Source organism: Xyrauchen texanus, chromosome 28 (assembly GCF_025860055.1).
Source record: "Xyrauchen texanus isolate HMW12.3.18 chromosome 28, RBS_HiC_50CHRs, whole genome shotgun sequence".
Classification (NCBI taxonomy): domain Eukaryota; kingdom Metazoa; phylum Chordata; class Actinopteri; order Cypriniformes; family Catostomidae; genus Xyrauchen; species Xyrauchen texanus.
In genome coordinates, this window is record NC_068303.1 from 4,516,907 (window position 1) to 4,542,431 (window position 25,525).

Genomic DNA, 25,525 nt, shown 5'->3' on the forward strand with positions numbered 1-25,525 from the left:
AAATCATACTTAAAATCGCACAAACTTGCGGGTGTATTCAGTGAGGTAAATCTACACGCTCTGACAAACTTCTCATTTAACTTGTGGTTAAACAGTTGTGACATTATAGTTAAAAAGTTATTAATTTTGGGACAATGTGCTTTCCCAGAAACCAGTGATTTAGATCATAGCATCATAAACACCATTCGATGAACTGAAAATGCTTTTAGACAACCAGGCTAATTGTTCTGAAAGGAAACTTGAAAACAGCCCTATGAACAATAACGTACATGATAGAGGTAGTTTTGGGAGTCTTTTCTCTGGTCTCTACAGGACTTTAAAATAAGTGTTCGTTTACAAAAAACATAAAGAAGAAACTGTTTTGTGTGTGTTTGAGGGGATATTGGCATGTAATCCTGCCACCAGCCACTAGAGGTCAACAGAAGCCACTGCATAAATTCACACTGACACTGCGAAGTAACTTTCACTTATTTACTATTTACTATATGACTGGAAGATTCACACATACACCGAGAGCGGGGCGTGAGCAACACAGTTGTTTATCAGCGTACTTGGTCGTGATTTGTTAAGTCTCTTTCAAGGCAAGCCAGTCCAGTCTGCGGTCATCTTTGGTGACGCTCTCGAGCAGGCTGGGCAGCTTTTTCTTTGTACACAAAACTTGGTGTATAAAGCGGAGGCGCATGGATGCAAAAACGGAGGGGAGTGTATACAGACACCCAAGAGAGGTGCGGCGACATTGGTGTGCGCACGTTAAAGCTGCGTTCACACTGCCAGCTACTTTATCGCTGAATGTCGCTAGTGGTGTGTATAGAGAGTCTGAACAACACTGTTTATTTACAATTAATATTATTTTTAAAATATGAGGATCACGTGAGCTCTACCATATGCTCTCATATTGGCTGTCGCTCACGAAATTCGCTCTTCATTTGCATAAAGTTAAAAATGTCTCAACTTTGTCGCGTTGCAGGTCACGCCCACTTCCGGTCGCCGTCGCTCGTGTTGCCGGAAGTCGTTGAGGTCGTTTTGTCGCTGCGTGTCGCTGGCAATATGAACGCAGCTCGAGTCTCCTGCGTGTTGCGGTTGTAGAGACGGTTACACCTCTAAAAAAAAAAAAACTACATTATGCCCAAGACAACAAATAACCAAAACCGCAATTGCGAGTTCAAAACAGAAAGGCTTCAGTCCATGATGGCCACGTCTACCCCCTAGCTCCGCCCCTGTATATATACACAACATGGGCAAAAGTCCTGCAGTTTCTTTTAGTTATTTTGTGTTTGCATGCATGCGGACCTATACATTGTAGTGTACTGTAGGTTCGGTTTAAATATTTTTTTTATCTGCTTTTAGTTTATATAATCTCCTGATTATTTAAATGCGCACCCAGAGCCGCTAAGACCACGCGGCACAAATAGGCTCGTGCCGAAACTATCCGCTCAATAGTCTGCGACTCGCACTTGCAATGTGAAGGTTGTAATCTCTTAAAATACTCGTTTCAAAAGTATAGCCACAAGACGTAAACAATATGTGCGTTTACATGCTTGCTATTTCGACAAAATTGCTTTTCTAAGCATTTCTGTGTTAAGTTACATACATTTTAATAAACCCAGTAAATGACAAACGTTTTTACAGCTCAAATAATACACAAGTTTTAACAGAAGAATTAAAGTGCTTTTACAAAATAAGCTTCACATTTCTGGCTTTAAACCCTCCAAAAATGTACCCCACTCACTTCATTGTAAGAGACTGGCTTCTTTTTTTTTTTTAAAGGAGGTACCAGAAAAAATTGGCGATTGAGCTTAACTTGTATTGAACCCAGAATATTCCTTCAACTGTTTGATGAGGTGCTGATAATTACTAAAAGTAAAAACAATAAAGCAATTTACACTTTTTAGGTTTGAGGACATCCCCAAATTATAGCAGAACACCTCCATCAAACCTCCATCCTTGAATAAATGTGACAAACATGTAACTTAAACAAGCTTATTTTTAATGGATCTGCAAAATTGTTTGAATTTCCAAAGAGAACGCTCCCATCCCTGACACGTATATCTTGACTAGAAGAGACAAATCCTGTAAATTACAAACATGGCAAAACTTACAAAAGACCCCAAAAAACCCAAAGAAACCAGCATGCAGGAGAGAATGAGTAACTGAGTATGTGAGGGCAAACTAAACAAAATTACATTGAGTTTTTTATAAAACAAGTGATACTGAAAAATAAAGAGAAAAAAAAAAAAAAAAAAAAAGGAAAATGTAAAACCAAAAATATAATGCCATTCTCTTCTGAGCAAACAGGATGAATCCAGATGGTTCCGCTCGGGCATGTGTGGGTTGAGTTAGTGGGGTCAGACAGAGGAGAGGACTAGTTTGAGTAACTGTTACAGAAGAGTGATGGTTAAATGTGCATGTTTGGGGGAGGAGGGGATGAGCACTTGGGCTCTACATTAAGGCACAGCACGAAAGAAATCAATTAAAAATAAAAATATCCCCAGCTTATATCTCTCAGACTAACACACTAACCCCAAACACTGGACAAATGTCTTCATCTATGATGCCATACTGAACGCTATGGCCGCTCCTCTGTGCCGACACACGGCGTCTCCAGGTCCTCTGGCGGTCTTTATGTAGTGGTGAACGCGCTTTTGTTTTGTTAAATTCATTTCTTTCTTTCTTTACACTTTTTAAAATAAGTAATCAGAAACATGAAATGACTTCTTTTTTTTCTCTTTACATTTTTTTTCTGAAATAAAAATGATGTCAGCAAGCAGTCATGAGTGTGTGAGAAACGTTACAGAGATGTTTTACAGAGTGTCCCATGAGAAGGACAGAACGGAAGAGTGTTAGACAGAAATGAGGGGTGAGTGAATGAGATTGTTGGGGTGGGGGGGGGGTGTAAGAGAGAGAGAGAGAGAGAAATACAGAAGAAGTTTGTGTGTGTTTGTGTAAAGTGTGTGTCTGTTCAACTGCAGCACTTGATCTTCCATCCTGTGACTCCGCCACCAGCGCTGATGTCCACGTTTTCACTGTTGGGCTCTTTTACGGGTGTCTGCAAAGATACACAAACATTTCAAGATACATTTTGCCAATGTGTGGTGTTTCGCACTAGAGCTTTTGGTAAAAGTGCATTTGACGTCAGATTTCAAGTCACATTTTGTCACACTATCCTTTAAAGCAGAGGTTTTCAATTGGTGAGGCACGCCTCCCCTGGGGGGCACCAGAGAGCTCCAGGGGAGGCGCAGCACGGGGGAGAAAACCCATAACGGTTCACGTCTGTACACATCTGTCCTGCTAGATTGCGTGTTATGCATATGCATGTTGCAAAATGCTTCCCTTTGTAGTGTCTACAATACATAAGTCTACAGGAGAGGAGGCCAGCAAAAAACAGAGGAATTATGATCACGAATATTTAAAGTTGGGATTTTCATGGATCGGTCCAGATGACGCACCGCTGCCACAGTGGGTTATTTGCAAAGAGGTGATAGCAAATGATAGTATGAGACCCTGTAAGCTCCTGCGTCACATTGACGCCAAGAACTCTAGTCTGGTGGCCAAGCCACTGGAATTATTTTACATAAAGCTGAGTGAATTGCAAACACAAAAGAGAGTAATCCAGACTTTTAGGTCTGTTAATACTAAGGCAACTGAACATATAGGACTGAGTTTCCCCACCTTGGGCTGGGTATCAAGTTCGATACATTTTAGGCACCAACCGAATGGCCTCTAAACAATTGAGTATCAAAAAATGTCTTGTCGTTCGGTACCAAATTTCGATACCTAAGGGGTTAATCTCGCCAACGTCAGTGATAAGCATGTAGCATGCTAGATGTGCGCAAATCTAAAAGTGCCGGTGATTGGCTGTGGTTAGGCATCAAGGAAAAACACTAGTTTACGCCCAGAGACGCGGCTCACACATGAGGCTGTAGTGTGTCTGCGCCCCAACCCCCATAGATGTAAAAGATGTGGAAAAGATCAAAAGTGTGGCTACATTTCAACAGTCTCAAACGTATAATTCAGAAGTCTAACAACTAATTGTATGTGACTCATATCTTGTTCTGAAGGAATATGATAAGGATTGGTGTGAAACAAACCAAAATCTACTGTATTATTAATAGGGAAGTCCCGATACCACTTTTTCCACTTCTGATCCGATTCCGATAACGGAAATCTCAGTATTGGCCGATATCGATCCCGATCCGATACCAGTGTTGTTTTTTTGAATAATCAGTTTATAATATCTTTACATTATTGTGTGGAAATAATTGGGTGTACTCTTTAATATGTAAAGAAACACAAACCTTTAACTTCACATTATTTCAATATAAATGTATAGCTTATTAAGAAACACTTTATTATTAACTAGCATAGCCTACTGGATACTGGCACTCCCTGAGTTCTGATTACACGCACCTGCAAATCATTAGTGGCTAATCAATGACTGCATAAATGCCCCGCTTTCTCACCCGCGCGCGCGCGCACGCACTCTCACTCTCTCTCACTTTCAGTTTCACACTCTGTGCCTGTTCTCATCGATAGTAGAAAGTTCTGGAGTCTCAGAAATACTATGTCAAACATGTGTCTTCATTATTGCCTGCAAGTATCATAAAATTGTTGTAAGTTATCTCTTTCATCGTGTCTATACACTGTCTGGATATTACTTACCTGCTGTTTGCCACTCTGCTTAACTGGATTTACTCACAATGTTTACATCACTGTTTCAATCCTCTGCTCAATAAACCCTGCTACTGCGTTCATATCTCTGCCTCCGTGAGTCTCTCCGTGACAGCTTTAACTTTTGAACCCTCACCCTTTTTATTCACAGTTTAATTCGCTTCTTATTTAAATTCTGGTTAAATGCACCTCCAGTGCCGTTCTAAGTCCATATTATAAGTGAACCGAACTGCTGAGCATCTACATCTGAGATGTTCGTTTGTAGCGCTCAAATATTGTGCACGTGTGAAGGCTATAAATAGCCGCGCGCGTGTGTGTGTGTGTAAACCGAAGCACCATTCACTAACGGGCTGAAGCTGCGCGTGCATTTATATGTTTACTTATTAAACACAGCCTATTGCAATTCACAGAGCTATCGCGTGTCTTCAAGTGGCTTTGAATAAAATGCACGAGTCATATTAACCGCTTTATTGGTGTTTTAACAGTTCTTTTATGTCATTTTTTAAGCTTGACAGTAACGAACATGACTAACACAGAGTATCGGATTTGGGTCGGGCTCGTCAGACCGATACCCGATCCGTCTAAAAACGTCAGTATCGAAGCCGATACCGATCTAGGTATCGGATCGGGACATCACTAATTATTAAGTGAAACTCTTGACCGACCGTTGATCTCCTGTATGCGTTTATGAGACAGACTGCACGCGAGCTTTAGAGCTCTATGCACGTAGTTACTTAGCAATTGTCACTACTCGCACAAGATGGGGCGTTCAAGCGGAAACTCATTTCGCTTCACTTCAACAGGACCACCAGTGATATTAGCAACAGTAAACACAACATCGATGCACAGAAACCAGAGAACAGAGCTTACAAAACACGTCTGAAGAGTTTGTAGTCAAATAATTGATGCTTTTCAATGCGCAGACTTATTTGTATGAACTGGATACTCAAGCAGTTTCATAGAGGTTGAAGGTAGCCACACACACACACACACACACACACACACACACTATAGTCAGACAGTGTGTACAGGGGACCGCAGCTCTTTGGAGGTTTCGCTTACCGAAAGTGAAGTGGAAGAACCAGAGAGAAAAGCAGAGGTTGCGTGAATGTCTGTCACCTCTGTGTATTATGTGTGTCACAGACCTCTGCCTGAAGAGACCTAATATACGAGGACGCCAAATATAGAAACCAAGTGACAGTGTGTCATATGGCACACATACTCTTCATAAATGTTTTGTAAATTCTGTTTTCTGGTTTGTGTCCAGCTGTTTGCGTTTACTGTTGTTAATATCGCTGGTGGTCCTTTTGAAGCTAAACAATTAGTTTTCGCTTGGACGCCCCATTAAGCACATGCAGTAACTACTCAGTAACTAACTTAGAGCTCATGCAAGGAGCTCTAAAGCTCACGTGCAGTATGTCTCATGAACGCGCACAGGAGATCAATGGTCAGAAAAGAGTTTCATTTAATACATTCGATTTTGATTTGTTTCTCACCAAATCTTGAAGCACCTTCATTCTGTCAATTTTGTGAATCAATAAAAAGTGTTAATCAGGAAAAATGATATTCACATTATGTCGGCTGTAATTGATATTTCTGATATAAGAGACAAACATTGTGGCATTGATTCTCTTTTTTTCATTGCAATGTCTGTTTAAAAGCATTTAAGTTCAAAACTAATGGTGATATGAGGGTTAGTTAAATCAGAACTCACCTTTCTGAGAATATCTTCTGCTAACGTGAGGAACGCCTTCTCGATGTTGATGTTGGCTTTTGCGCTCGTCTCGAAGAAGCGAATCCCATGTTCTCTTGCGATCTGGGGATAAGCGCAATAACAGTTACAAATAACAGACTGTGTGGGCCTGAAATAAGGATTTGCAAGACTAACTATTTTAAAAATTGACTTTTCGATGTGAAGAAAGCCCTGTATAATTAGGTGGGTTTAGGGTCGTCCACCTAACATCGACCAAATTTGTTGGCAACAAAGAAACGCCAAGAGCATTTCTTTAATAGTGTAACAATAATAATTCAACTAATAAAGAAGCTAAATATTCATAACCATTGTATTGCTCTAAACTAGACTGCCTGGCCCCCAAAAAAGTCACATACTTACTGCCTTTAGCTTTGATTAGTACGCATTAATGGTTGTTGCAGTGGTGTTTTAAAGGGTATACATTTAGAGATGCAACTTCTTGAAGTGGGTTTAACATGTTGTCAGCACACTAACAATCAGTGTTACACCAGCGGCATGGTGAGATGAAACTAGATCACTTCCATTATAATTGAAACAATGCTAATCAAGTTTTACCAGAACAGTTAATGTTAGTGCTTTTATAAAATTATTTAGCTTCAAATGTCTGACTTAAACCCCTCCAAAATTGGCCCCATTCACTTCTATTGCAAGTACCTTGATTGTTGCGGATGGACATTTGAAATACACTTTTGTGGTAATCAACATTATGCCACAAATCCTGTTGATTGTGCTCATCTTGTATCGAATCTGGAACATTCCTTTAATATTGGGTCTAACAATAAATGGAGCCATTTTGGTGGGACTAGAATATCAGTAAACAGATGTTAACACGTAAAGTTACTTAATGCAATTATAGTGGCCGCGTCCATACTATACGCCTAGTTTGAAGACAAATCTTTTTCTCTGTTTAGGCCTTCCATCCACATTGAGACAACGTTTTTGCCAGCAAAATCTGAGTTTTAGAAAATATTCTCCCAAGTGGATACATTTGAAAATGCAGTCTTCATGTTGTAATGTGGACAGGGAAAACTGAGATATACGAAAACTATGACATATTTGTTGTGATGCAGTCATGTGATCCATTCAACCCAAAACAATCAAGATGGCGACCCGTGTTGTAGCGAATTTATTGTGACTTATCCACTTTGATAGCATTGTTAAAGATAAATGTTACTTTGTACAACATTCACATTACATTTCAAATCGCATTTGATGGAATGCACTTTACTCAAAATTGTTGTCCGATGACGGAACATGAGGAAAATTGCATTTCAGACCGTACATGGAACGGCAATTTTCCACATACGCAGTAAGGGGATTTAACGGTTTTTATTAGTTTCAGTGTGGACAAGAAACATTTGGAAAATGCTTGAAAACTGCAGTGTGGACGGAAAGCATTTTGAAAACAAAAATGACATTTTCAAATGTATCCGGATTAATGTGGTACTTGCCTTAGCAATTCATTCTCAAGTGAGAGGTGCGTGGCATTTGAAGCTTTACAGTCAGACATAGCCCAAAGCACATATGAAAATAAATTTGCATACATATAAATGACATGAACAATAATATTATTATAAAAATATTAAAAGTATGTCGGCTGTAATTTACATTCCTGATACACTGGAAGTGAGCGGCATGGTGTGACGAAACTAGATCTGCAAGCATTGTAACATTGCATGCTTGCAGTATAGACACAATGTGCTAGAACCATCTCTGAGAAGTTGCATCTCTAAAATCTTTAAACCATTCTGACCCCAAACGTCTCACCTGTTCTCCCTTGACTTTTGGTACAATACGTTTGTCCTCCATGTCACACTTGTTGCCTAGCAGCATCCTCTCGACGTCCTCATTAGCGTGCTGTAACAAACACAAGCTTTTTAGAAGACACATTCTTACGCCGCAGTTGCGCTTAGTCTGCGAGTCAAAATTACAGGTGAAAGTATGGAGATTATATACTAAAATAATTTAATTATGCCATCTTAATAGGCAGAGACAACTAGTAGTAAGCCATCCTTAGGCTGAACGTTTGAAACTGAAGGGTATTAGAGAAACCCGTTTGAAAACATCATTATTTCTGCAATTCTGTTTGGTGAAGCAAGTTGCATACAAATTGAAAACTTCAGCTTTAAAGTGGCTCCAGAAATCTTTGTTTTGAAGACGCAGTACTGAACGTGTTTAAACACAAGTGAAGTTACAGTGCTGCATTCCTGCTCAGCCCGTTTGGATCAGTGGTGCAATTTACTTTTCTGCAATATGGATGACATGCCACCAAACAGTCAAACACAGCCCTTATTGAGTCTAATTTCTTTATGAAATCTTGTGAAATTGCTGATTGTTGGGAAATTCTGTGTGGATCATCACACACAAAGTCAAACTGTCAGCAGTTTCATTACACCGCACAGCTAAAATGACTATGGATTCATGTCCAAGTTAGCATTTCAAAAGTCCTTATCTACACAGCATCTGCAGTTGTGACATTTCCGGCTTAAAGTGGTCATTTCATATATTTTTATATAATATATGTTTCTCTAAGGTCAAAATTTTTTGAGTCAATCTTAACAGTCAGAGTTGATGTATTCATCTGTGCTATGGCAGAAAGTTGCTGAAATACAGGCTGTTTTTGCAGATGAATATTAATAAAGCTCTTTGTGGACTGAGGAGTACTTTTGAGTTCTGAAAGTTACTCTCTTATCTCAAAAGATCAAAGAGGATTTGATTCTTCATGGCATGACTGCTTTAACACTGATGTCGTCAGAGAGTTACAGTAATGTTGTACGATGTCTGACCTCGTCAATGTTTCTGAGCCATTTGCTGATGTTTTCGAAGCTCTTGGCATTGGTGATGTCATAGACGAGCATGATGCCCATGGCCCCTCTGTAGTAAGAGGTAGTGATGGTGTGAAACCGTTCCTGTCCTGCCGTATCCCTGCACAAACACACCAACAACCACAATCAAGCATGTACTGGAGCAGACGTTCATAGACAATGAAAACAGAATTATAAAATACACATACACAAGACATCTAACAGGTCCTGTTATCCAGAGTGATTTCCAAAATGTAGTTTAGCTTCACATGTGTGACAGCCATGAAAAACAAAGTTATCTACTTGGATAGCATTTTTGTTCCTCGTATTTTCGTTTTGGCGGCTTAGAGCCAGGACTGTGTCATCACATGGAGTTTTGGAATTACAACAGTAAAATAAATGCATTTGGCTTTCAAGTGAAGTACACATCACAGTCCAGGGTTCCCACTCTTTTTAAGGCACAATATTCCTTGATATTTTATGTGCCCAATAGGTGTAATATAATGCGTCCATTTAAATCAAGCTTTATTTTAGTTGTTTCTTGTGTGTTTTTGATGGTAGTTTCTCAGCTGTGGATAACCAGTTTGCTACATGGCCCAGTGTAATTATTAAACCCATAAAAAAACTGATTTAATAAAAATAAAATAAATGTGTATATATTTTATATATATTTGTATGTGCATTATATGTATATATATTATATGTGCTGCATGCTTCAGAGTGCTGTTATCTACTACATAATGTCAGTGATGATTATGAGGTGTTTTCAGTGTATGAGGGGTTGGCTTCACACATTCAATTTGAAGTGTGCAGAACACGCATATTATACAGTATATTTTAGGGGTCAAATTAAATTAGAATATTCATCGTATTTAGGGATAAAATGCACATTTAAAGTCTAAAAATGTGCATTTGAATTTTGGGTGTGTGCCAAGAACTGACAATGACTTAAGACCGATCCCGTTCCTGCACTAAATAAGGCTAGACACAGTGCAACACATACAGTTTAACAGAAAGCAGGTGTCTCAAGATGCTTTTTAAAGTTCTTTTTAATTAGAAACAGCATCTAAAAACAGCGCTCCTGCACGAGACGCTGAATAAACAAAAACAAAGCGAAACTAATACCGCTCGTCTAGCGCAGTTTACAGAAAAACAAATGGATGGCTGCAAAAGCATTCGGTGTGAACAGCCCCTTACAGTAGGTGGAGGTACTTGCCCATTGCGCAGTGTTCTTTTATAAGCATTTCTCAGATTAAGCAATGAGTTGTTTTTTTATCGCTTTGTCAGGAAAGATGTTCAACTTGGAAATGTGTCTTTTGAACAGGCCCTGGCCTGTGCTGAGTCTGAGCCACTTCACCACTGAGTTAATCCGAATACCACTGCTTTCTGGGAACACTGTTACCCTACATAAAACCGTACTGAATAAAAAACAATGTGCCATTTCGCTATTATTATAGCTTGGAGGAGTATACTGTGGCATCAGAGCCAGTGTTAACACCACGTGGACAGCCTATTTATCCCGCTCATTTTACCTTTGACTTAACATGAAAATATGGACCAATTAAAACTTTTTTTTTTTTTTTACAGCTAGGAATGTTCTTTGCAATAATATAATGGTGCTGTACGGTTCATGTATTTATTGTGCCCTCTTGTGGACTAAGGAAACAACGTCAGTTTAAACATTTGAATATTATTAGTACAATTTTGAATTAGTTTCTCTGCTCAACTGACAGCCCTAGTACATTTAATTAAATCACAGATTAATAATCCCATATCACGATTTTACTTTGATTACCTGTGCAATCAGACATACATTTTCATCTTAAATATGTCACATATTTTATAATTAAAGCAATTTTATGACAGGATTCAGTCTGTGTTTTCCACATCATTGAGATCATAGGGGCCTTCTTGTTGTAACCATGGTATAAGCGTAATATGATAGTTGAATTATTTTTAATTAATTTACATTGAGGTGTAATGGCAGAATCACCATGCTATAATCTAGGGGTGTACATTTTTTTTATAAAATTTACAATTGAAATGTTTCTGCAGTTAAAAGTGCAGCAATGTTGGAATAAAATAAATAAATAAAAAACATTTTGTACTATATTAATACTCAAACTCGTCAAAGCAAAGCAGCGATGACAGAAGATAAGCAGAGAATGTATGTGACAGGGCTTTGTTCCCAATGCGCAGCTGGCGGCAGTGACAAAACGATACGAATGTGTACTTTACACCTATACCGAGTCCCGATTGGTACCATGTTTTGTACATGTAACAAAAACCTTATACACACAAAAAAATATTTTAGCCTATTTTTAAGGTTTATGTATTTAAATTTCATAACAAAATTTCCTCAAATTGAATTGTGTAATGCTAATTTGTTTTAAATACATAGTATTTTATTTCTTTTATTAAAGATTACGCAATTCAATTTGATGGAATTTGTTATAAAATTAAATTACGTAAAATTATTCTTATGGTCATACAGGTTTGACACAACATAAGGGTGAGTAAATGATGACAGAATGTTCATTTTGGGTAAACTTTTCCATTCAATCATGCATTATGTTGCAATTCCTAAAAAGTTACCAGTCAGCTGGCCAGTTACTCAGATTTCCTTCTCAAAGAAGTACATTTTTACTTGAATTTGGCACTCATCGAGTGATAATTGTGAATTCTTTATATACACAAATACACTTGATAAAACTACTCAAACATACAGAAGATTACTTACCATATCTGTAGCTTTATCTTCTTTCCTTGCAATTCAACCGTTTTGATCTTAAAATCAATTCCTGAAAAGACAAAACAGAAACGACAAACTATTGAATAAAAGACCATTAGGTGCATCCCAAACGGCACACTTCAGCACAATTCTACGCCATTTTGTAGTGCGTAGTAGGTTTACACTGAAAATGCAGCAGAAATAAGTGTACTTTAAGTACCCGGACGATGCACTTTTTCAACCGTCAAAACGGAGTGAATACTGTTGGACACTTCGTGCATTCATCGCACATGGCTTGCCGTAGATAGCAGAAGGGGTGAGTTACCCGGCTGCACTGCTGATCTGACAATTGTAAATAATGAAGAATGTAGCAGCTGGCAAAACTTCAGTGGATAACGCACCTTACAAATGTGAGTTCAATGCTTTACCATCACCCCAAGCTGTGTGAATATGTACGTTGTTTAACATACAACTGAGGTTGGCTAACGCACTAAAGCAAGCAGCAACACCTCACATGCGTTTGAAACATCACTTCCATCAACTGTTGTACGGCGAACGCTTCCGTGTAGTAAAAAAAAAAAAACATTAAGTGTTCATTTTGGGATGATACTACACTTTGAAAATGGCTGAGTGCATAGTACATTTTATAAGTGCATATATAGTGTTGTTTAAGAATGTGTATTATTTATTTGACCGATGATGAGCACAGAGGATAGAGGCTACAAGAGTCCAAAATGAATCAAAATGCCAGATGCAGTTATCATTCAAAATCCCAATAACAAGCTGAAAAAAATAAAGATTTGGAGCATAATGTGGGAACTATAAACAAGTCTGAAACACCGGGGAGTCTTTTTTTTTTTTATTTTTTAAAATGACTCCATTACAATGATGCATATTGAAGTATTTACCAAATGAATCTTTTCATAGCCTATATCAGGAGTATTCAATTAAAGTTGCAAGATGTCCGGTCTCTATAGTTCCTTCCTAGCAAAGGTCCTGACAAAAACTTGGTGCAAAGTGTCAGTAGCCAGTATGGCTTTTAAATGAAATGCTAATATTTGGAATAGTTATAATACAGTTCCAACTTGGCAGCAATAGAGCGGTTCAGTCGTGACGTCAATTTGAAGACAACCCAGAAGTCTAATTCCACATGGGATCCCTCTGAATTTTCCTATGGGTTTTTATAATGGGGTTTATCAATTTATGTATAAATAAGGTCTGTGGTAAACATTACTTGATGAAATGTGGATGTTTTGATCTACAAATTACACAGTCATATGAATTTTGAAGCCATATTACATACTTAAAAAAATAAAATAAAAAAAAAAACACACAAACACACACACAAGACGGCTTCAAAATTCACGTTTGAGGTATGTCAGTGTGTAATTTATGATGTAGAACAAAACATCCAGGTATTGTCAAGTAATGTTTTATGCACAGACGTTATTTTTCTCAGAAGTTCAAAAACCCCATTAGAAAAACTCATAGGGAAATCCCGAGGGAACACATGGTGAATTCTCTTCCAGGTTTTTTTACTACAAGCTGAACAGCGCTATAGTTCTAAAAAAAAAAGAAAAAAAAAAACAGCCTCTTCAAAACTGGGCAAGGATTACGACATTGGGGGCGCAAAGACAAAGTCAACATAGTGGGGTTTGAGAGATCTTCTACCAAAAGATTGTAATAATACAATGAGTCAATAGAGTGCATATTAAAAGATAAAATCAACTGTTCATGTGTATATACATATGTGCCACCACGAGGACCTACTAAGTAGTGGGAATTGGGCGGCATTCCAAATTTGGAGAAAAGAAAGTTTGTTTTTTGTGGAAAATGGTCTGCACTTATTTAGTGCTTTTTTTTTTTACCTCAGAGGTTACCAAAGCGATTTACACTGTCTCGCACACACAAAACACGTTTTTGATTGTTTGTTTGGCTTGTTTTCCCAATATAAATATCTGAAACTCCTTTAAAACAATGTGCACTTACTTTAGCAGCTATACTGCAGAAGATATTATTAAAAATAACTAAAAATCCTTTAAAAAAAAGCTGCATTCACCTGAGAAGCAGCATAAGATGTTTAGACTTGCTTTTAGAGAATAGATCTTGAATAAAAGTATATTTTGTCTTTACCGCACTCGCAGAAGTATGAAAAAAATACACTTATGTACAAAATACACTTATTGGAATTTGAAGTGCGAAATAATATATCAAATAACCATGATTATTAGATGATTATTTAAAATCACAACAGGCCTAACATCTAGATAAAAAAAAATAATAAAAACATTTGCTCACACGTTAAAACATTCCAAATCTTCCTAAACAGGCAATTCGATCACTTCTAACAAAAACAGGATTTACATTTTTTGGTGAACGATTACTTTAACAACATCATGTATCTACCGCACAATACATGGAGTTGTAACAGCAAGATTAATGGAGAAGTTACCTTTACATTTGCACTGCGAAATTAGGTGGGCGAAGAAGGCATTGGCGGATTTTGAGCACGTGTACAACCAGCTAAAAATAGACTGCCAAGCAGCCGCTTTAATGCTGCGGTTTATACTCTGGCAGTACTACACACTATACATGGAATCAAATTTGGCCTACTTTTCTCAATGTTTGCATCTAGTTTTATTCAGATGGAGTGATTTTACAAGTATAGAGCAGGGCTCGATTTTCAAGGAACAGTTCACCCAAAAATGATCATTTAAAATAATTTACTCACCAGCACGACTTACTTCAGCAGAACACAATTTTAAGATTTTTAGAAGAATTTCTCAGCTCTTTTTGGTCTATACAATGCAAGTGAATGGGTGCCAAAATGTTGATGCTCCAAAAATCACATTTAGTAATCCATATGATTCCAGTGGTTAAAACCAATGTCTTCAGAAGTGACTGGATAGGTGAGGTTAAAAACAGTTAAATATTTTAGTCAATTTTTACTTTAAATTCTGCTCCCTGCTCAGTCAACCTCCATTTTCCAATCTTCAACTTTCACATTCTTCTTGAATGCGCCCCCTACTATCATATGATGGTGGAGTAGTGGGCTAAGCACATAACTGTTAATCAGAAGGTCGCTGGTTCGAGCCCCACAGCCACCACCATTGTGTCCTTGAGCAAGGCACTTAACTCCAGGTTGCTCCGTGGAGATTATCCCTGTAATAAGAGCACTGTAAGTCACTTTGGATAAAAGCATCTGCCAAATGCATGAATGTAAATATCGATTCTGAAGACATTGATTTAACCACTGGAGTCATATGGATTACTTTTATGCTGACCTATGGGATTTTTGGAGCTTCAACATTTTTGCCACACATTCACTTGCATTGTATAGACCTACAGAGCTGAAATATTCTTCTAAAAATCTTAATTTGTGTCACACATCTGGGTTGGCATGAGGGTGAGTAAATGATGAGAGAATTTTCATTTTGTGTGACCCATCCCATTAAGCATTGTCATTTGCTTAAATTGCTCATTCACGTCCGAGTAAAAACATTTAGGCATCCATGTTTTTTGTCTAGTTGCTTTAAGCTGTTTTACTCTGAGAAATCTGGCTTTGGTTTAGTACAGAACTAAAAGTGAAGCTTTTTAAACAGCTCTGAGTTTTGGTTATCAGTGTTTATGAACACAAGCCATTTGACTCAGAAAGAGACCCACACACACACACACACAACATAGAAGGGTTTCTGACATGCAGCCAATCAGAACTCTTCCCATGAGCCTTAACAGCTGCGAGGTCCCTCCACAGGGTCACAACTGAAGCCCTGCCCAACTGAGCCAAGATTCTGTCAATTAAAGAAAGCGAATGTTCTCTTGCAAGACAAAAGGATAAAGTGTGAAAATGCTTCAATCCTCTCAAAAAAAATGATCTGCCTCTCTTCATGAGTATAGAAGTTTATCCTCTTATAAACAAGAGTGTGACCATGCAAATATGGCTAATGTGTGTGTTTGTAGTGATCTCTCCATTTCTGAGACCACAGGGAGTTTCCGTCGATTATTATAAGATCTTTAACTATAGACAAATCGAGAGAAAGATTCACATAAAGTCAACATGACATAAGTGGAACAGGATATTCCATGAGAAAAAGTAGGGTGGGACTTCATTTGGAATTTGTAATAATGTGCATACATGTTCAATAAATGATTCACATTAGCTGCTTTTCCACTATTGGGCCAGTGTTATCAACTGGCTAGACGGGGCCAATAGCCTCGGCGCTCCAGCTGTGAGACCAATATCAATCTGCGTTCCCACCATCGGGCACATAGCTCCCACAGTGTTGCCATAAAACCCTGGTGCCAATGTCACACACCCTGCCCATTTCACAAGCAAGAGGGAAGCTCAAGCTGGCATCATGTTTTCTAGTTATCTAGAATATCAAGTGACAGTGGAAACGCAACAGGCCCTGGCATGCACTAGCATGCCCTCATTTTGGTCCAATAGTAGAAATGCAGCTAATAAAACCAGGAATATGTCCATGAAGTAGGCCCAAGTAGGGTCAATTTTGAGTTTTTGTTGACTTTAAAGGAATAGTTCACTCAAAAATAAAAAAAAATCTGTTATTATTTATTCACACTCATGTTGTACCAAATGCATTTGACTTAAGGCCAAAGTATACTACTTCGGTTTTCCGAGTGCCGATATGTGAACGACTAAGATAACTGGGTTATTCTCATGAAACCTGTTGTCTTGGTCCTTTTTGAATTTAACATTTAGAAAACAAGGCCTATTTTAGGGTCATTCATCTACAATAAAAAAAAAATATGACTTTTCATAATTGAAAATAATGGGAATAGTAAAAGTAAAACATGTTACGGTAATGATAATTATGTGGGTAAAATGTAATTAAGTGTCCTGAAAATACTTCACAATGCAAAAAACTCTAAGTGGTCTTAACTGTAGACTTAATTTTACTTATGCAAAATATAAATGTCATATTTTCTATGTACTGAATTGATACAGGCAAATCCCAGACAAAGATATAATTCAAGTTATTTGGCTTATTTTGTTCTAAAATATTTAATGTTAGAAACCTGTGGTTTCCTTGAGCCCTGTCTGATAACCCCATAAATTCTCCTTGACCCTCTCAGTGAGAACATCGAACATCTCTTGACATAATTCATAACCAACACATGACCGCAGCAGGAAGTTGAAGGTGTGGAATCTACCAAGGTGTGATATGGTCAACTGACACATCATGGGTGTCATGTGAGACACAGCACTGAGATAAAAACGCAGTTATAAAGGTCAAACACACATATGCACCTGTCTGTCCAGAACCCAGGTCAATATTTGTTTTCATTTCTTTAAAACATATTTAGGTTTAAGACGGGATTTTATCTGACAAATAACTACCGACAGTAACTTCATTAAACTTAAGAGTTTTTAAAACACATGTTTAATAACTAGTTAGTGAGTGTCAATTTTCCATTAAATGTCATGTAAAATCCTCCTGCAAGATAGTGCTGATTTCAGAGGTGTTTGGACGTTAAATGCCTGAAGAATAGAATGAGGAAGCTGGATTAGCCTACATTATATCAAGACAACATGAAATGGCATTTGAAACCCCTTTTAACTTATTTAATGTGACAGATCTCAGAGTGAAACAGGATATTCAACAAATAAAAATGTAGTATGGGTTTCGATTTAGGCCAGCCTCAGCTTTCAATTCTTGGCTGACAGAAGTGGAAGGGTCGACATGTTGTGCATTCAGAGAAGCCATTCTGCTCACTACAAAAATACAGAGCGGCTATCTGAGGGTGCTTTCACACTGGCAGTTTAGTTCGAAACGGAGCACGGTTCACATGAAAAATTGGTAATGTGAAATCTGTCATGAGGTGCACCACGGTACTGAACCCTAAGACTACCTGTAGGAGGTGATCTGAGTTCGGTTGCAATTGAACTGTAGCGTGATTCGTGTGAACGTGAAAGCAACTCTGACTCGGGTGCGCACTCATTCGAGAAGTAACCTGCGCATGTGTTTTAGCCGATGAAAACATCATTAGTTTCGACAACACACGAGCATCCACACATTCCTGAAAGTCCCGAAAAAGTAATGACCCCACAATGACATAAAAGTACAATCAACACTATAAATACTGTCTGTCTATCTGTCTGTCAGTCTAGCTATACACCTTATAAATACTAATATATATATATATATATATATATATATATATATATACATATATATATATATACATATATATAAAAAATACTATTAGGTTATAAATATGGGGTACAATTGGAGATGAAAGTGGCGATAACTTCACCTGAGCTTGAGTAAGCGTGCATGCCGTGCATTGTAAACAATGATGAAAATGGAGATCTGATGAGTTACGCCAAGAAGCGCACATATACGCAGTTGTCGTTCACTCTGCTGTGCATAATGGCACCAAAATAACAAAAAGTACAATGAGTCGCGTTGTGTTCACCATGCGTGTTTGTGATGACGCAAGACGAACGCAAAGGACCGGGGTTCGATAGAATCAAGTGAGTGTGAAACCAGACCAACGCTGAGGGGGGCACCGGGAACAAACGCACTCGGAATCAGACCGCAGCAAACGCGCCCATTGTGAAACCCTCCCAGTTACCGTAGCCTTTCTGTCAGCACAAACCAGTCTGGCCATTCTCTGTTGACCTCTCTCATCAACAAGGCGTTTCCATACTCAGATCTTCTGCTCAATGGATGTTTTTTGTTTTTGGCACAATTCGGAGTAAATTCTAGAGACTCTAGTTGTGCGTGAGGAGATCAGCAGTTACAGAAATACTCAAACCAGCCCATCTGGCACCAACAATCATGCCATGGTTGAAATCACAGTAGGGCTGCAACTAACAAATATATAGATAAAAGATGAATCTTTCATTATTTCTTTGATTAATCAGATAAAAAAAAAAAAAAATTGTATTTCCTGTAATTTATTCAAATATGATTTTGTTTTTAAACAAATTGATAAAGCGTGTCTTCAATCCTGTGCTAACCAGCTGGCCCCCCATCTTCATGCAGATCTTCAATAGATCACAGGAGCAGTGTGAAGTCCCATGATGCTTCAATCGCTCACTCATTATTCCGGTCCCAAAGAAACCAAAAATCACAGGACTTAATGACTACAGACCTGTCACCCTGACATCTGTGGTCATGAAATCCTTTGAGAGATCTGTTTTATGTATTAATGCTTTGGCAATATTGTATGTAAACACAATCATGCCAATAAAGTACTTTTAAATTGAAAATTAAAATTGACTGGTGTTGGCCAACCTTTAGAACATCACTGGACCCTTTCTGGATCCCCTTCAATTTGCTTATCGAGCAAACAGGAATGTGGATGATGCAGTCAACATGGGATTGCATTATATCCTGCAACATCTGGACAGACCAGGGACATATGCAAGGATCCTTTTTGTGGACTTCAGTACGGCTTTCAACACTATCATCCCATCTATTCTCCAGACTAAATTACACCAACTCTCTGTTCCCACGTCTATCTGTCAGTGGATTACCAGCTTTCTGACAGACAGGCAGCAGCTTGTGAGACAGGGGAAACTCACTTCCAGCACCTGTACAATCAGCACTGGTGCCCCCAGGGATGTGTGCTCTCCCCACTACTCTTCTCCCTGTATACCAATGACTGCACTGCCAAGGACCCCTCTGTCAAGATCCTGAAGTTTTCAGATGACACCACTGTCATCGGCCTCATCACAGATGCCGATGAGTCTGCATACAGAAAGGAGGTTTAACAGCTGGCTGTCCGGTGCAGTCAAAATAACCTTGAGCTGAACACGCTCAAAATGGTGGAGATGATTGTGGACTTTAGGAGGAACGTCCCAACACTGACCCCCCTCACCATTCTAAACAGCACTGTGGCAGCAGTGGAGTCATTCTGGTTCCTGGGCACTACCATCTCACAGGACCTGAAATGGGTGACAGACATTGACTTCATTGTGAAAAAGATCCAGCAGAGGTTGTACTTCCTTCGCCAGCTGAGGAAGTTCAACCTGCCACAGGCGCTGCTGATACAGTTATACTCAGCAGTCATTGAGTCTGTCCTCTTCACTTCAATAACTGTCTGGTTTGGTTCAGCTACAAAATCAGACATCAGAAGACTAAAAAGGACAGTTCGGACGCTGAGAGGATTATTGGTTGACATAACTATACACTTTCAGAGTGAGGAAAAAGGCTAGAAAAATCACTCTGGACCTCACTCACCCAGCCCATTACCTTGTTGAACTGTTGCCTTCTGGCCGACACATCAGAGCTTTGAGCACCAGAACCATCAGGAACAGTTTTTTCCCCTCAGGCTATCCATCTCAGGAACAGTTAAAACTGCTACATTGAGCAATAATTAAGTGCAATACACGGTTCAGTATTATTTTAATTCATCCAACACATCTACCTCTTCTGCCATTTAATTCCTCTGGGAAAATAAAATAAAAACAATTGCACTTGCACTCCAAGTGTGGGGTAAAAGGCTCCCTCACCACCTTTTTTTAAAAACTGAATCGAAACAACCTTCCGTTATTATTTATTTTCACACAAATTATATTGCTTCATCAATTTTCAATAAAAAGAAATAAAAAAAATTTGACCTTGAAACATTTTGTGACCTTTAGCCCCATTGTACCCTATAAGTTCACTGGTGGAATCAGACATTACATTTGGCATTAGCAGGATGATCAAATATCAAGACCCTTAGCATTATATACGGTTTAATATAGTAAAATCATCTGCAAACGCAGTGCAGGTTCACTCTTACGCTGAAAAGTCTCATCTCTGTGCTCATTCACGGTATAACTCGACTCAACTTTGCACTGGATTTCCGACACATGACATCAACCCGCTAAATTTAAAGTTAGCAACGGCGATAACAGTATCATTTGTTCACGCAACTTCCGAATTGTGAAAAAGAAATGGCTGTGTGCAAAACCACGGCGTGGTCAATGGTAAATGGTCTGCACATATTTAGCTCTTTGTTTTAACCTTAGAGGTTACCAAAGCGCTTTACACTGTTTCACACTCACACACCAGAGGTGGCAGAGCTGCCATGCAAGGCGCTAGCCTGCCATTGGGAGCAACTTGGGGTTCAGTGTCTTGTCCAAGGACACTTCGGCATGTGGAATCGTGTGGGCCAGGAATCGAACCGCCAACCCTGCAATTGGTGGCCGAACCGCTCTACCATCTGAGCCACAGCTACCACCGGACCTTCCAACAGTGTAGGGAAAAGTAAAAAAAAAAAATTAATTTATAAGTGACTACAGAACCTTCAAGGAAAAGTGGAATTGGTTTGACCAAATGGATGCCATCTAAACCAGCAAGCAATGGGAGGGACAGTGCCCTGGACTCAGCCACGATGGAGGATGGTATATTTTGTTATGTTAACTCAATAATCTGCTTGAAAGCTTCACTTTATTTAGTTGACCAGCTACTGGAAGCTTGCTTCTAAAACAACCAGGCCAATTTAACTGTTACACTTTAACTTAAACTGCTTTATCCAACACAATGAGCTAGCAGCTAACAGCTAGATGTTTTGTTATTGTTTTGGTCAGTTTGTGTCTTGTTTAAGACGATGTCACGGCAGTAGAGGCGGCGCAATTATGACGATCAGCCTATAATCCCACCCACGTTAAGGTGGCACTAAATTGCAGTGGATATGCAAGCTCAGAAACGTAAAGAGAGTAGAGGCGAGTCAAACTGTAACGTGCATTGGAAAAGTGCCATTTGACCTCTGAGACATCAGCGTGACATCAATGAAAGCGGCATAAATGAATACATTGATTAAACTAGTGCAACTTCATACCGTCTTTTCAATTTCAAAGTTATTGCGCTCCATTTCTCCATTGTGATCGGTTTGATTGACGTGGATGCACATGCCTGCTTGCTCAGTGAAGTTTAACGGAGACTCGCATGTGGTAAAAACAAACAGTTTTGCAAAATACGTGCCTGATCTTGAATTCATAACACGTATACATTATAAAACAAAACAACATAAAATGTAAGTTACGTGCTGGAGAGAAACAACTCTTAAGTGCATCAATTAGCACAATCACTCTGTCAATGCACATGATGCTGCAATCGCTCCCCATGAATCTGTATGCTTACTATGATCTTTTTCAAAGCGTTTTTACGGTGCCCTTGTGCACTGAACAACTTAAGTCGTGTTTTTTACACTTCAACTTGTCTCCTCCGTTTTTTTCAAACGAGTTTCGTCATGCAACACATTTTTCAACAGGCTGTAAAGTGATGTCACTGATGGAGCTTCTCTGTGCTCACTGCAAATTTCCAACTAATCGATAATGAAATTCGCTGTCGACGATTTCCACTCACGATTTGAGTCAAAGCGGGGAAAAAAACACCAGATGTTGTTGTCATTGTAGCACATATAGTGTTGTACAGTATCGTGATTCTATTAGACCAGGTTGGACCAATCAGACAAAAATTCTGTGGAGTATGAGACCCAGAGAGAGAGCGATCTAGGATCAGTTCTGAGATGTACAGACCTGCATTTGCCCCATGAACTGCTGTGGTAAGGAGATCTCCTGTTGCCTTTTAAAATAAAATGACCCTACTGTAAGTAAAATGAGTTTAAGAGCATCTGCTACATGGCATCTTTCCACACTATACTCAGTGAACATGTTAATCTAGTTCCTGTGATCCAACATGTACTCATCATTACAAACCAATCGAATTTACCTTTCAGGCACCTGAAGACAGTAAATGTGCTATCAGAAGCACTTTACAATTACAGTACAAGAAAGAGAAGAGGATATTGAGATTAGAAGTCTTTTATTCCAACACGAGTGTGGTTTTTACATCCATATCTATTTCCATGAAGACATGCTGTCTATCTTTCATTTACATGTTCAATGATGTTAGTCAGGTAGAACTTGATGGATGTGGCAGCTAGAGGCCAAACGTACAGGCTTAAGTAAGAGAACAGCGATAATCTAAGGGCAAATTTCTAGGGGTGGGTAAAAATATCGATTTTCTGATGCATTTTCTTCATTTGAAAGATCTTGATATTGATTATTTAAAGATAAATATTTTACTCTAAGCGCAACCCTCCACTACAATGAAGAGGAAATCACTTTCTGTGCTATGTGACTAAACATTATATATATATACACACACACACATATATAAATGGCAACTGGCTGGTAAATGTTTCGATTTCATTTTTTTCATGAATGAATTGTGTAGTACAGTGAAGTATGCAGCAGCGAGATCCTACCAACACATATTGAGAGTAAAAGATGTTCTGTGTAATGTGTGTCCAAAGACGATATCCACGTGATCCATTTGTCATTGAAAAATGTCTCTTTTAATAATCTTTCCGTTCTTTAGTCAGTTGTTGATCAAAAACAACAAATAATAAACATGTATTTCCAATCATGCATAGCACAGATGTGTCCCTCGGTTAACGATGCCGTTTACAGAAATGACAGGTTTCCTTAAAGAGACAGTACCAGTAGTGGGACTGGGTAGCTCAGTGAGTCAAGACGCTGACTACCACCCCTGGAGTTGTGAGTTTGAATCCAGGGCATGCTGAGTGACTTCAGCCAGGTCTCCTAAGCAACCAACTTGGTCTGGTTGCTAGGGAGGGTAGAGTCACACAGGGTTACTTCCTCGTGGTCGCTATAATGTGGTTCTCGCTCTCGGTGGGGCACGTGGCGAGTTGTGTGAGGATGCCGCGGAGAATAGCGCGAAGCCTCCACACGTGCTATGTCTCAGTGGTAACACGCTCAAGCCACGTGATAAGCTGCTTGGAATGACGGTCTCAGACATGGAGGCAACTGAGATTCATCCTCTGCCACCCGGATTGTGGCGAGTCACTACGCCACCATGAGGACCTAGTATAATTAACAGCTTTAATTATATGAGCCCTGCTATCATAATTGATTTCATATGTTAGCACTTCCATTGTAAGTGCCACAAGTGTAACCTCGAATTTTGCTTCCATTTAATGTAATTTTTTTTTTAAAAGAGCGACGAGTCTAAATACATTTTGTCGTAATCAACATTATGCCACAATTGATGTTGGCAGCCTTAATTTCGTTTTTATACTATTACTTGTTATATTTAAAATGCACATCATTCAGTACCTTGGCACATCTAAAAGTACCATGGTAATAACATTGACACCACCACAGTACTTTTTTGTAGGGGTAGAGAGATTGATTTCAACAAAGCAGCCATATCAATGCTGCTTTGGAAACACAACAAGTATCTTTTGAATCACAATGACATGAGCTATCAAATATCACACCAACTGCAAAAACTCCATGAAACAGATTCAAACACACAAGTAAAGCACCAACTCGAATGGTCTTTCCCCATTACATCATAGAGAAAACACCACGAGGTACTGAAATGACAGGTTTAGCAGAGAGAACACAAACACAGTTAAGAAATCAATCTACTGGCATGGCTGAGTCGCGCATGCGCAGTCGAGCAGTAGATGACGCACATTAATGATTCGTTTATGCATTTCAATAAATAACTCACGATCGACTAAATCGCATGTTAATTGGGGGTTTACAGCCCGTAACAGGCCATGAAAACCCTCAACATTTAACCGACAGCATTCACAGCGTTTACTGATTACATATGGACAAATTAATGAATATTAAACATTGGCAAGTCATACATATGACTCCCCTGGGGTCTTATTTCTATTATTTATCACTAAAGCATCACGTTAAAGCTAACATTAGCAAACTAACCAATCTATTAAGACAGGTCCACCGCTTAAAGTTAACATGACAAAGCAAAACTAACTTCACAAACCCACAATTCGGTCCAGACTTGACTAGTTTCGGCTGATTATATCAGCATATATGAACATGTTAGCATGCTACACCTCACACAATGCCTGGTTACCATTCACTAACATAGATACACATTTTTCTCATATTAAAGCCACGATTAAACCCCTCAGCCCCGGTTCTGATATGTTTCTTACCTATGGTGGAGATGAAGGTGGTGTTGAAGGCGTCATCGGAGAATCGGAACAGCACGCAGGTCTTTCCCACCCCAGAATCACCGATCAAGAGCAGTTTAAAGAGCAGATCATATGTTTTCTTCGCCATCTGAGCTTTTATTAAACAGACACGCTGGTAATAAACTGATAGAGAGTGAGTGTTTGTCAAAAACACACACTGGCCAGTCTCTTCACAGCTGAATTTCTGTGATTTTCACTGTTGCCTCGTTTAAAAACTCCAAAGGAGATATTTAAAGACGTGCGTTTCCTCAAAGAGTGCGTGTTTGTTGTTGTTATGTGTTATTCTATATCGCACTCTCTTTCTTTCTTTCTCTCACTCACTCACTGTCGGGACAAAATGGCTCCTGCGCCCGACTCTCTCTCTCTTTCTTCAAACTACACCGGCGATCTGATTCCAATGAAAGATATTCCGCTTCATCCCAGCGATTCTGAACCGCGCAAATCACCACACACGCGTCGCACGGCTGGATCCAAACCAACAGTCCGTACCGGGTCCGTTTGTGGAGTTTAGAACAGGACTAACATAGAGACGACCGACCATCCGCCGTCGCCTTCGAATGGAGCCACCGC

At 39.1% G+C, this 25,525-nt stretch overlaps 1 protein-coding gene across 1 annotated transcript; it reads right to left on the bottom strand.

Annotated features, from left to right (window-relative positions):
* Nucleotides 1–1,652: 1,652 nt before the first annotated feature.
* Nucleotides 1,653–25,525, bottom strand: LOC127621936 (ras-related protein Rab-10). The gene is made up of 6 exons (XM_052095755.1): nucleotides 24,917–25,525; nucleotides 11,966–12,026; nucleotides 9,208–9,346; nucleotides 8,189–8,278; nucleotides 6,383–6,484; nucleotides 1,653–3,046 (listed from the first exon to the last, which is right to left on the bottom strand). Exons 1-6 carry the CDS (start codon nucleotides 25,041–25,043, stop codon nucleotides 2,960–2,962), a joined length of 606 nt encoding a protein of 201 aa, XP_051951715.1. The 5' UTR covers nucleotides 25,044–25,525; the 3' UTR covers nucleotides 1,653–2,959.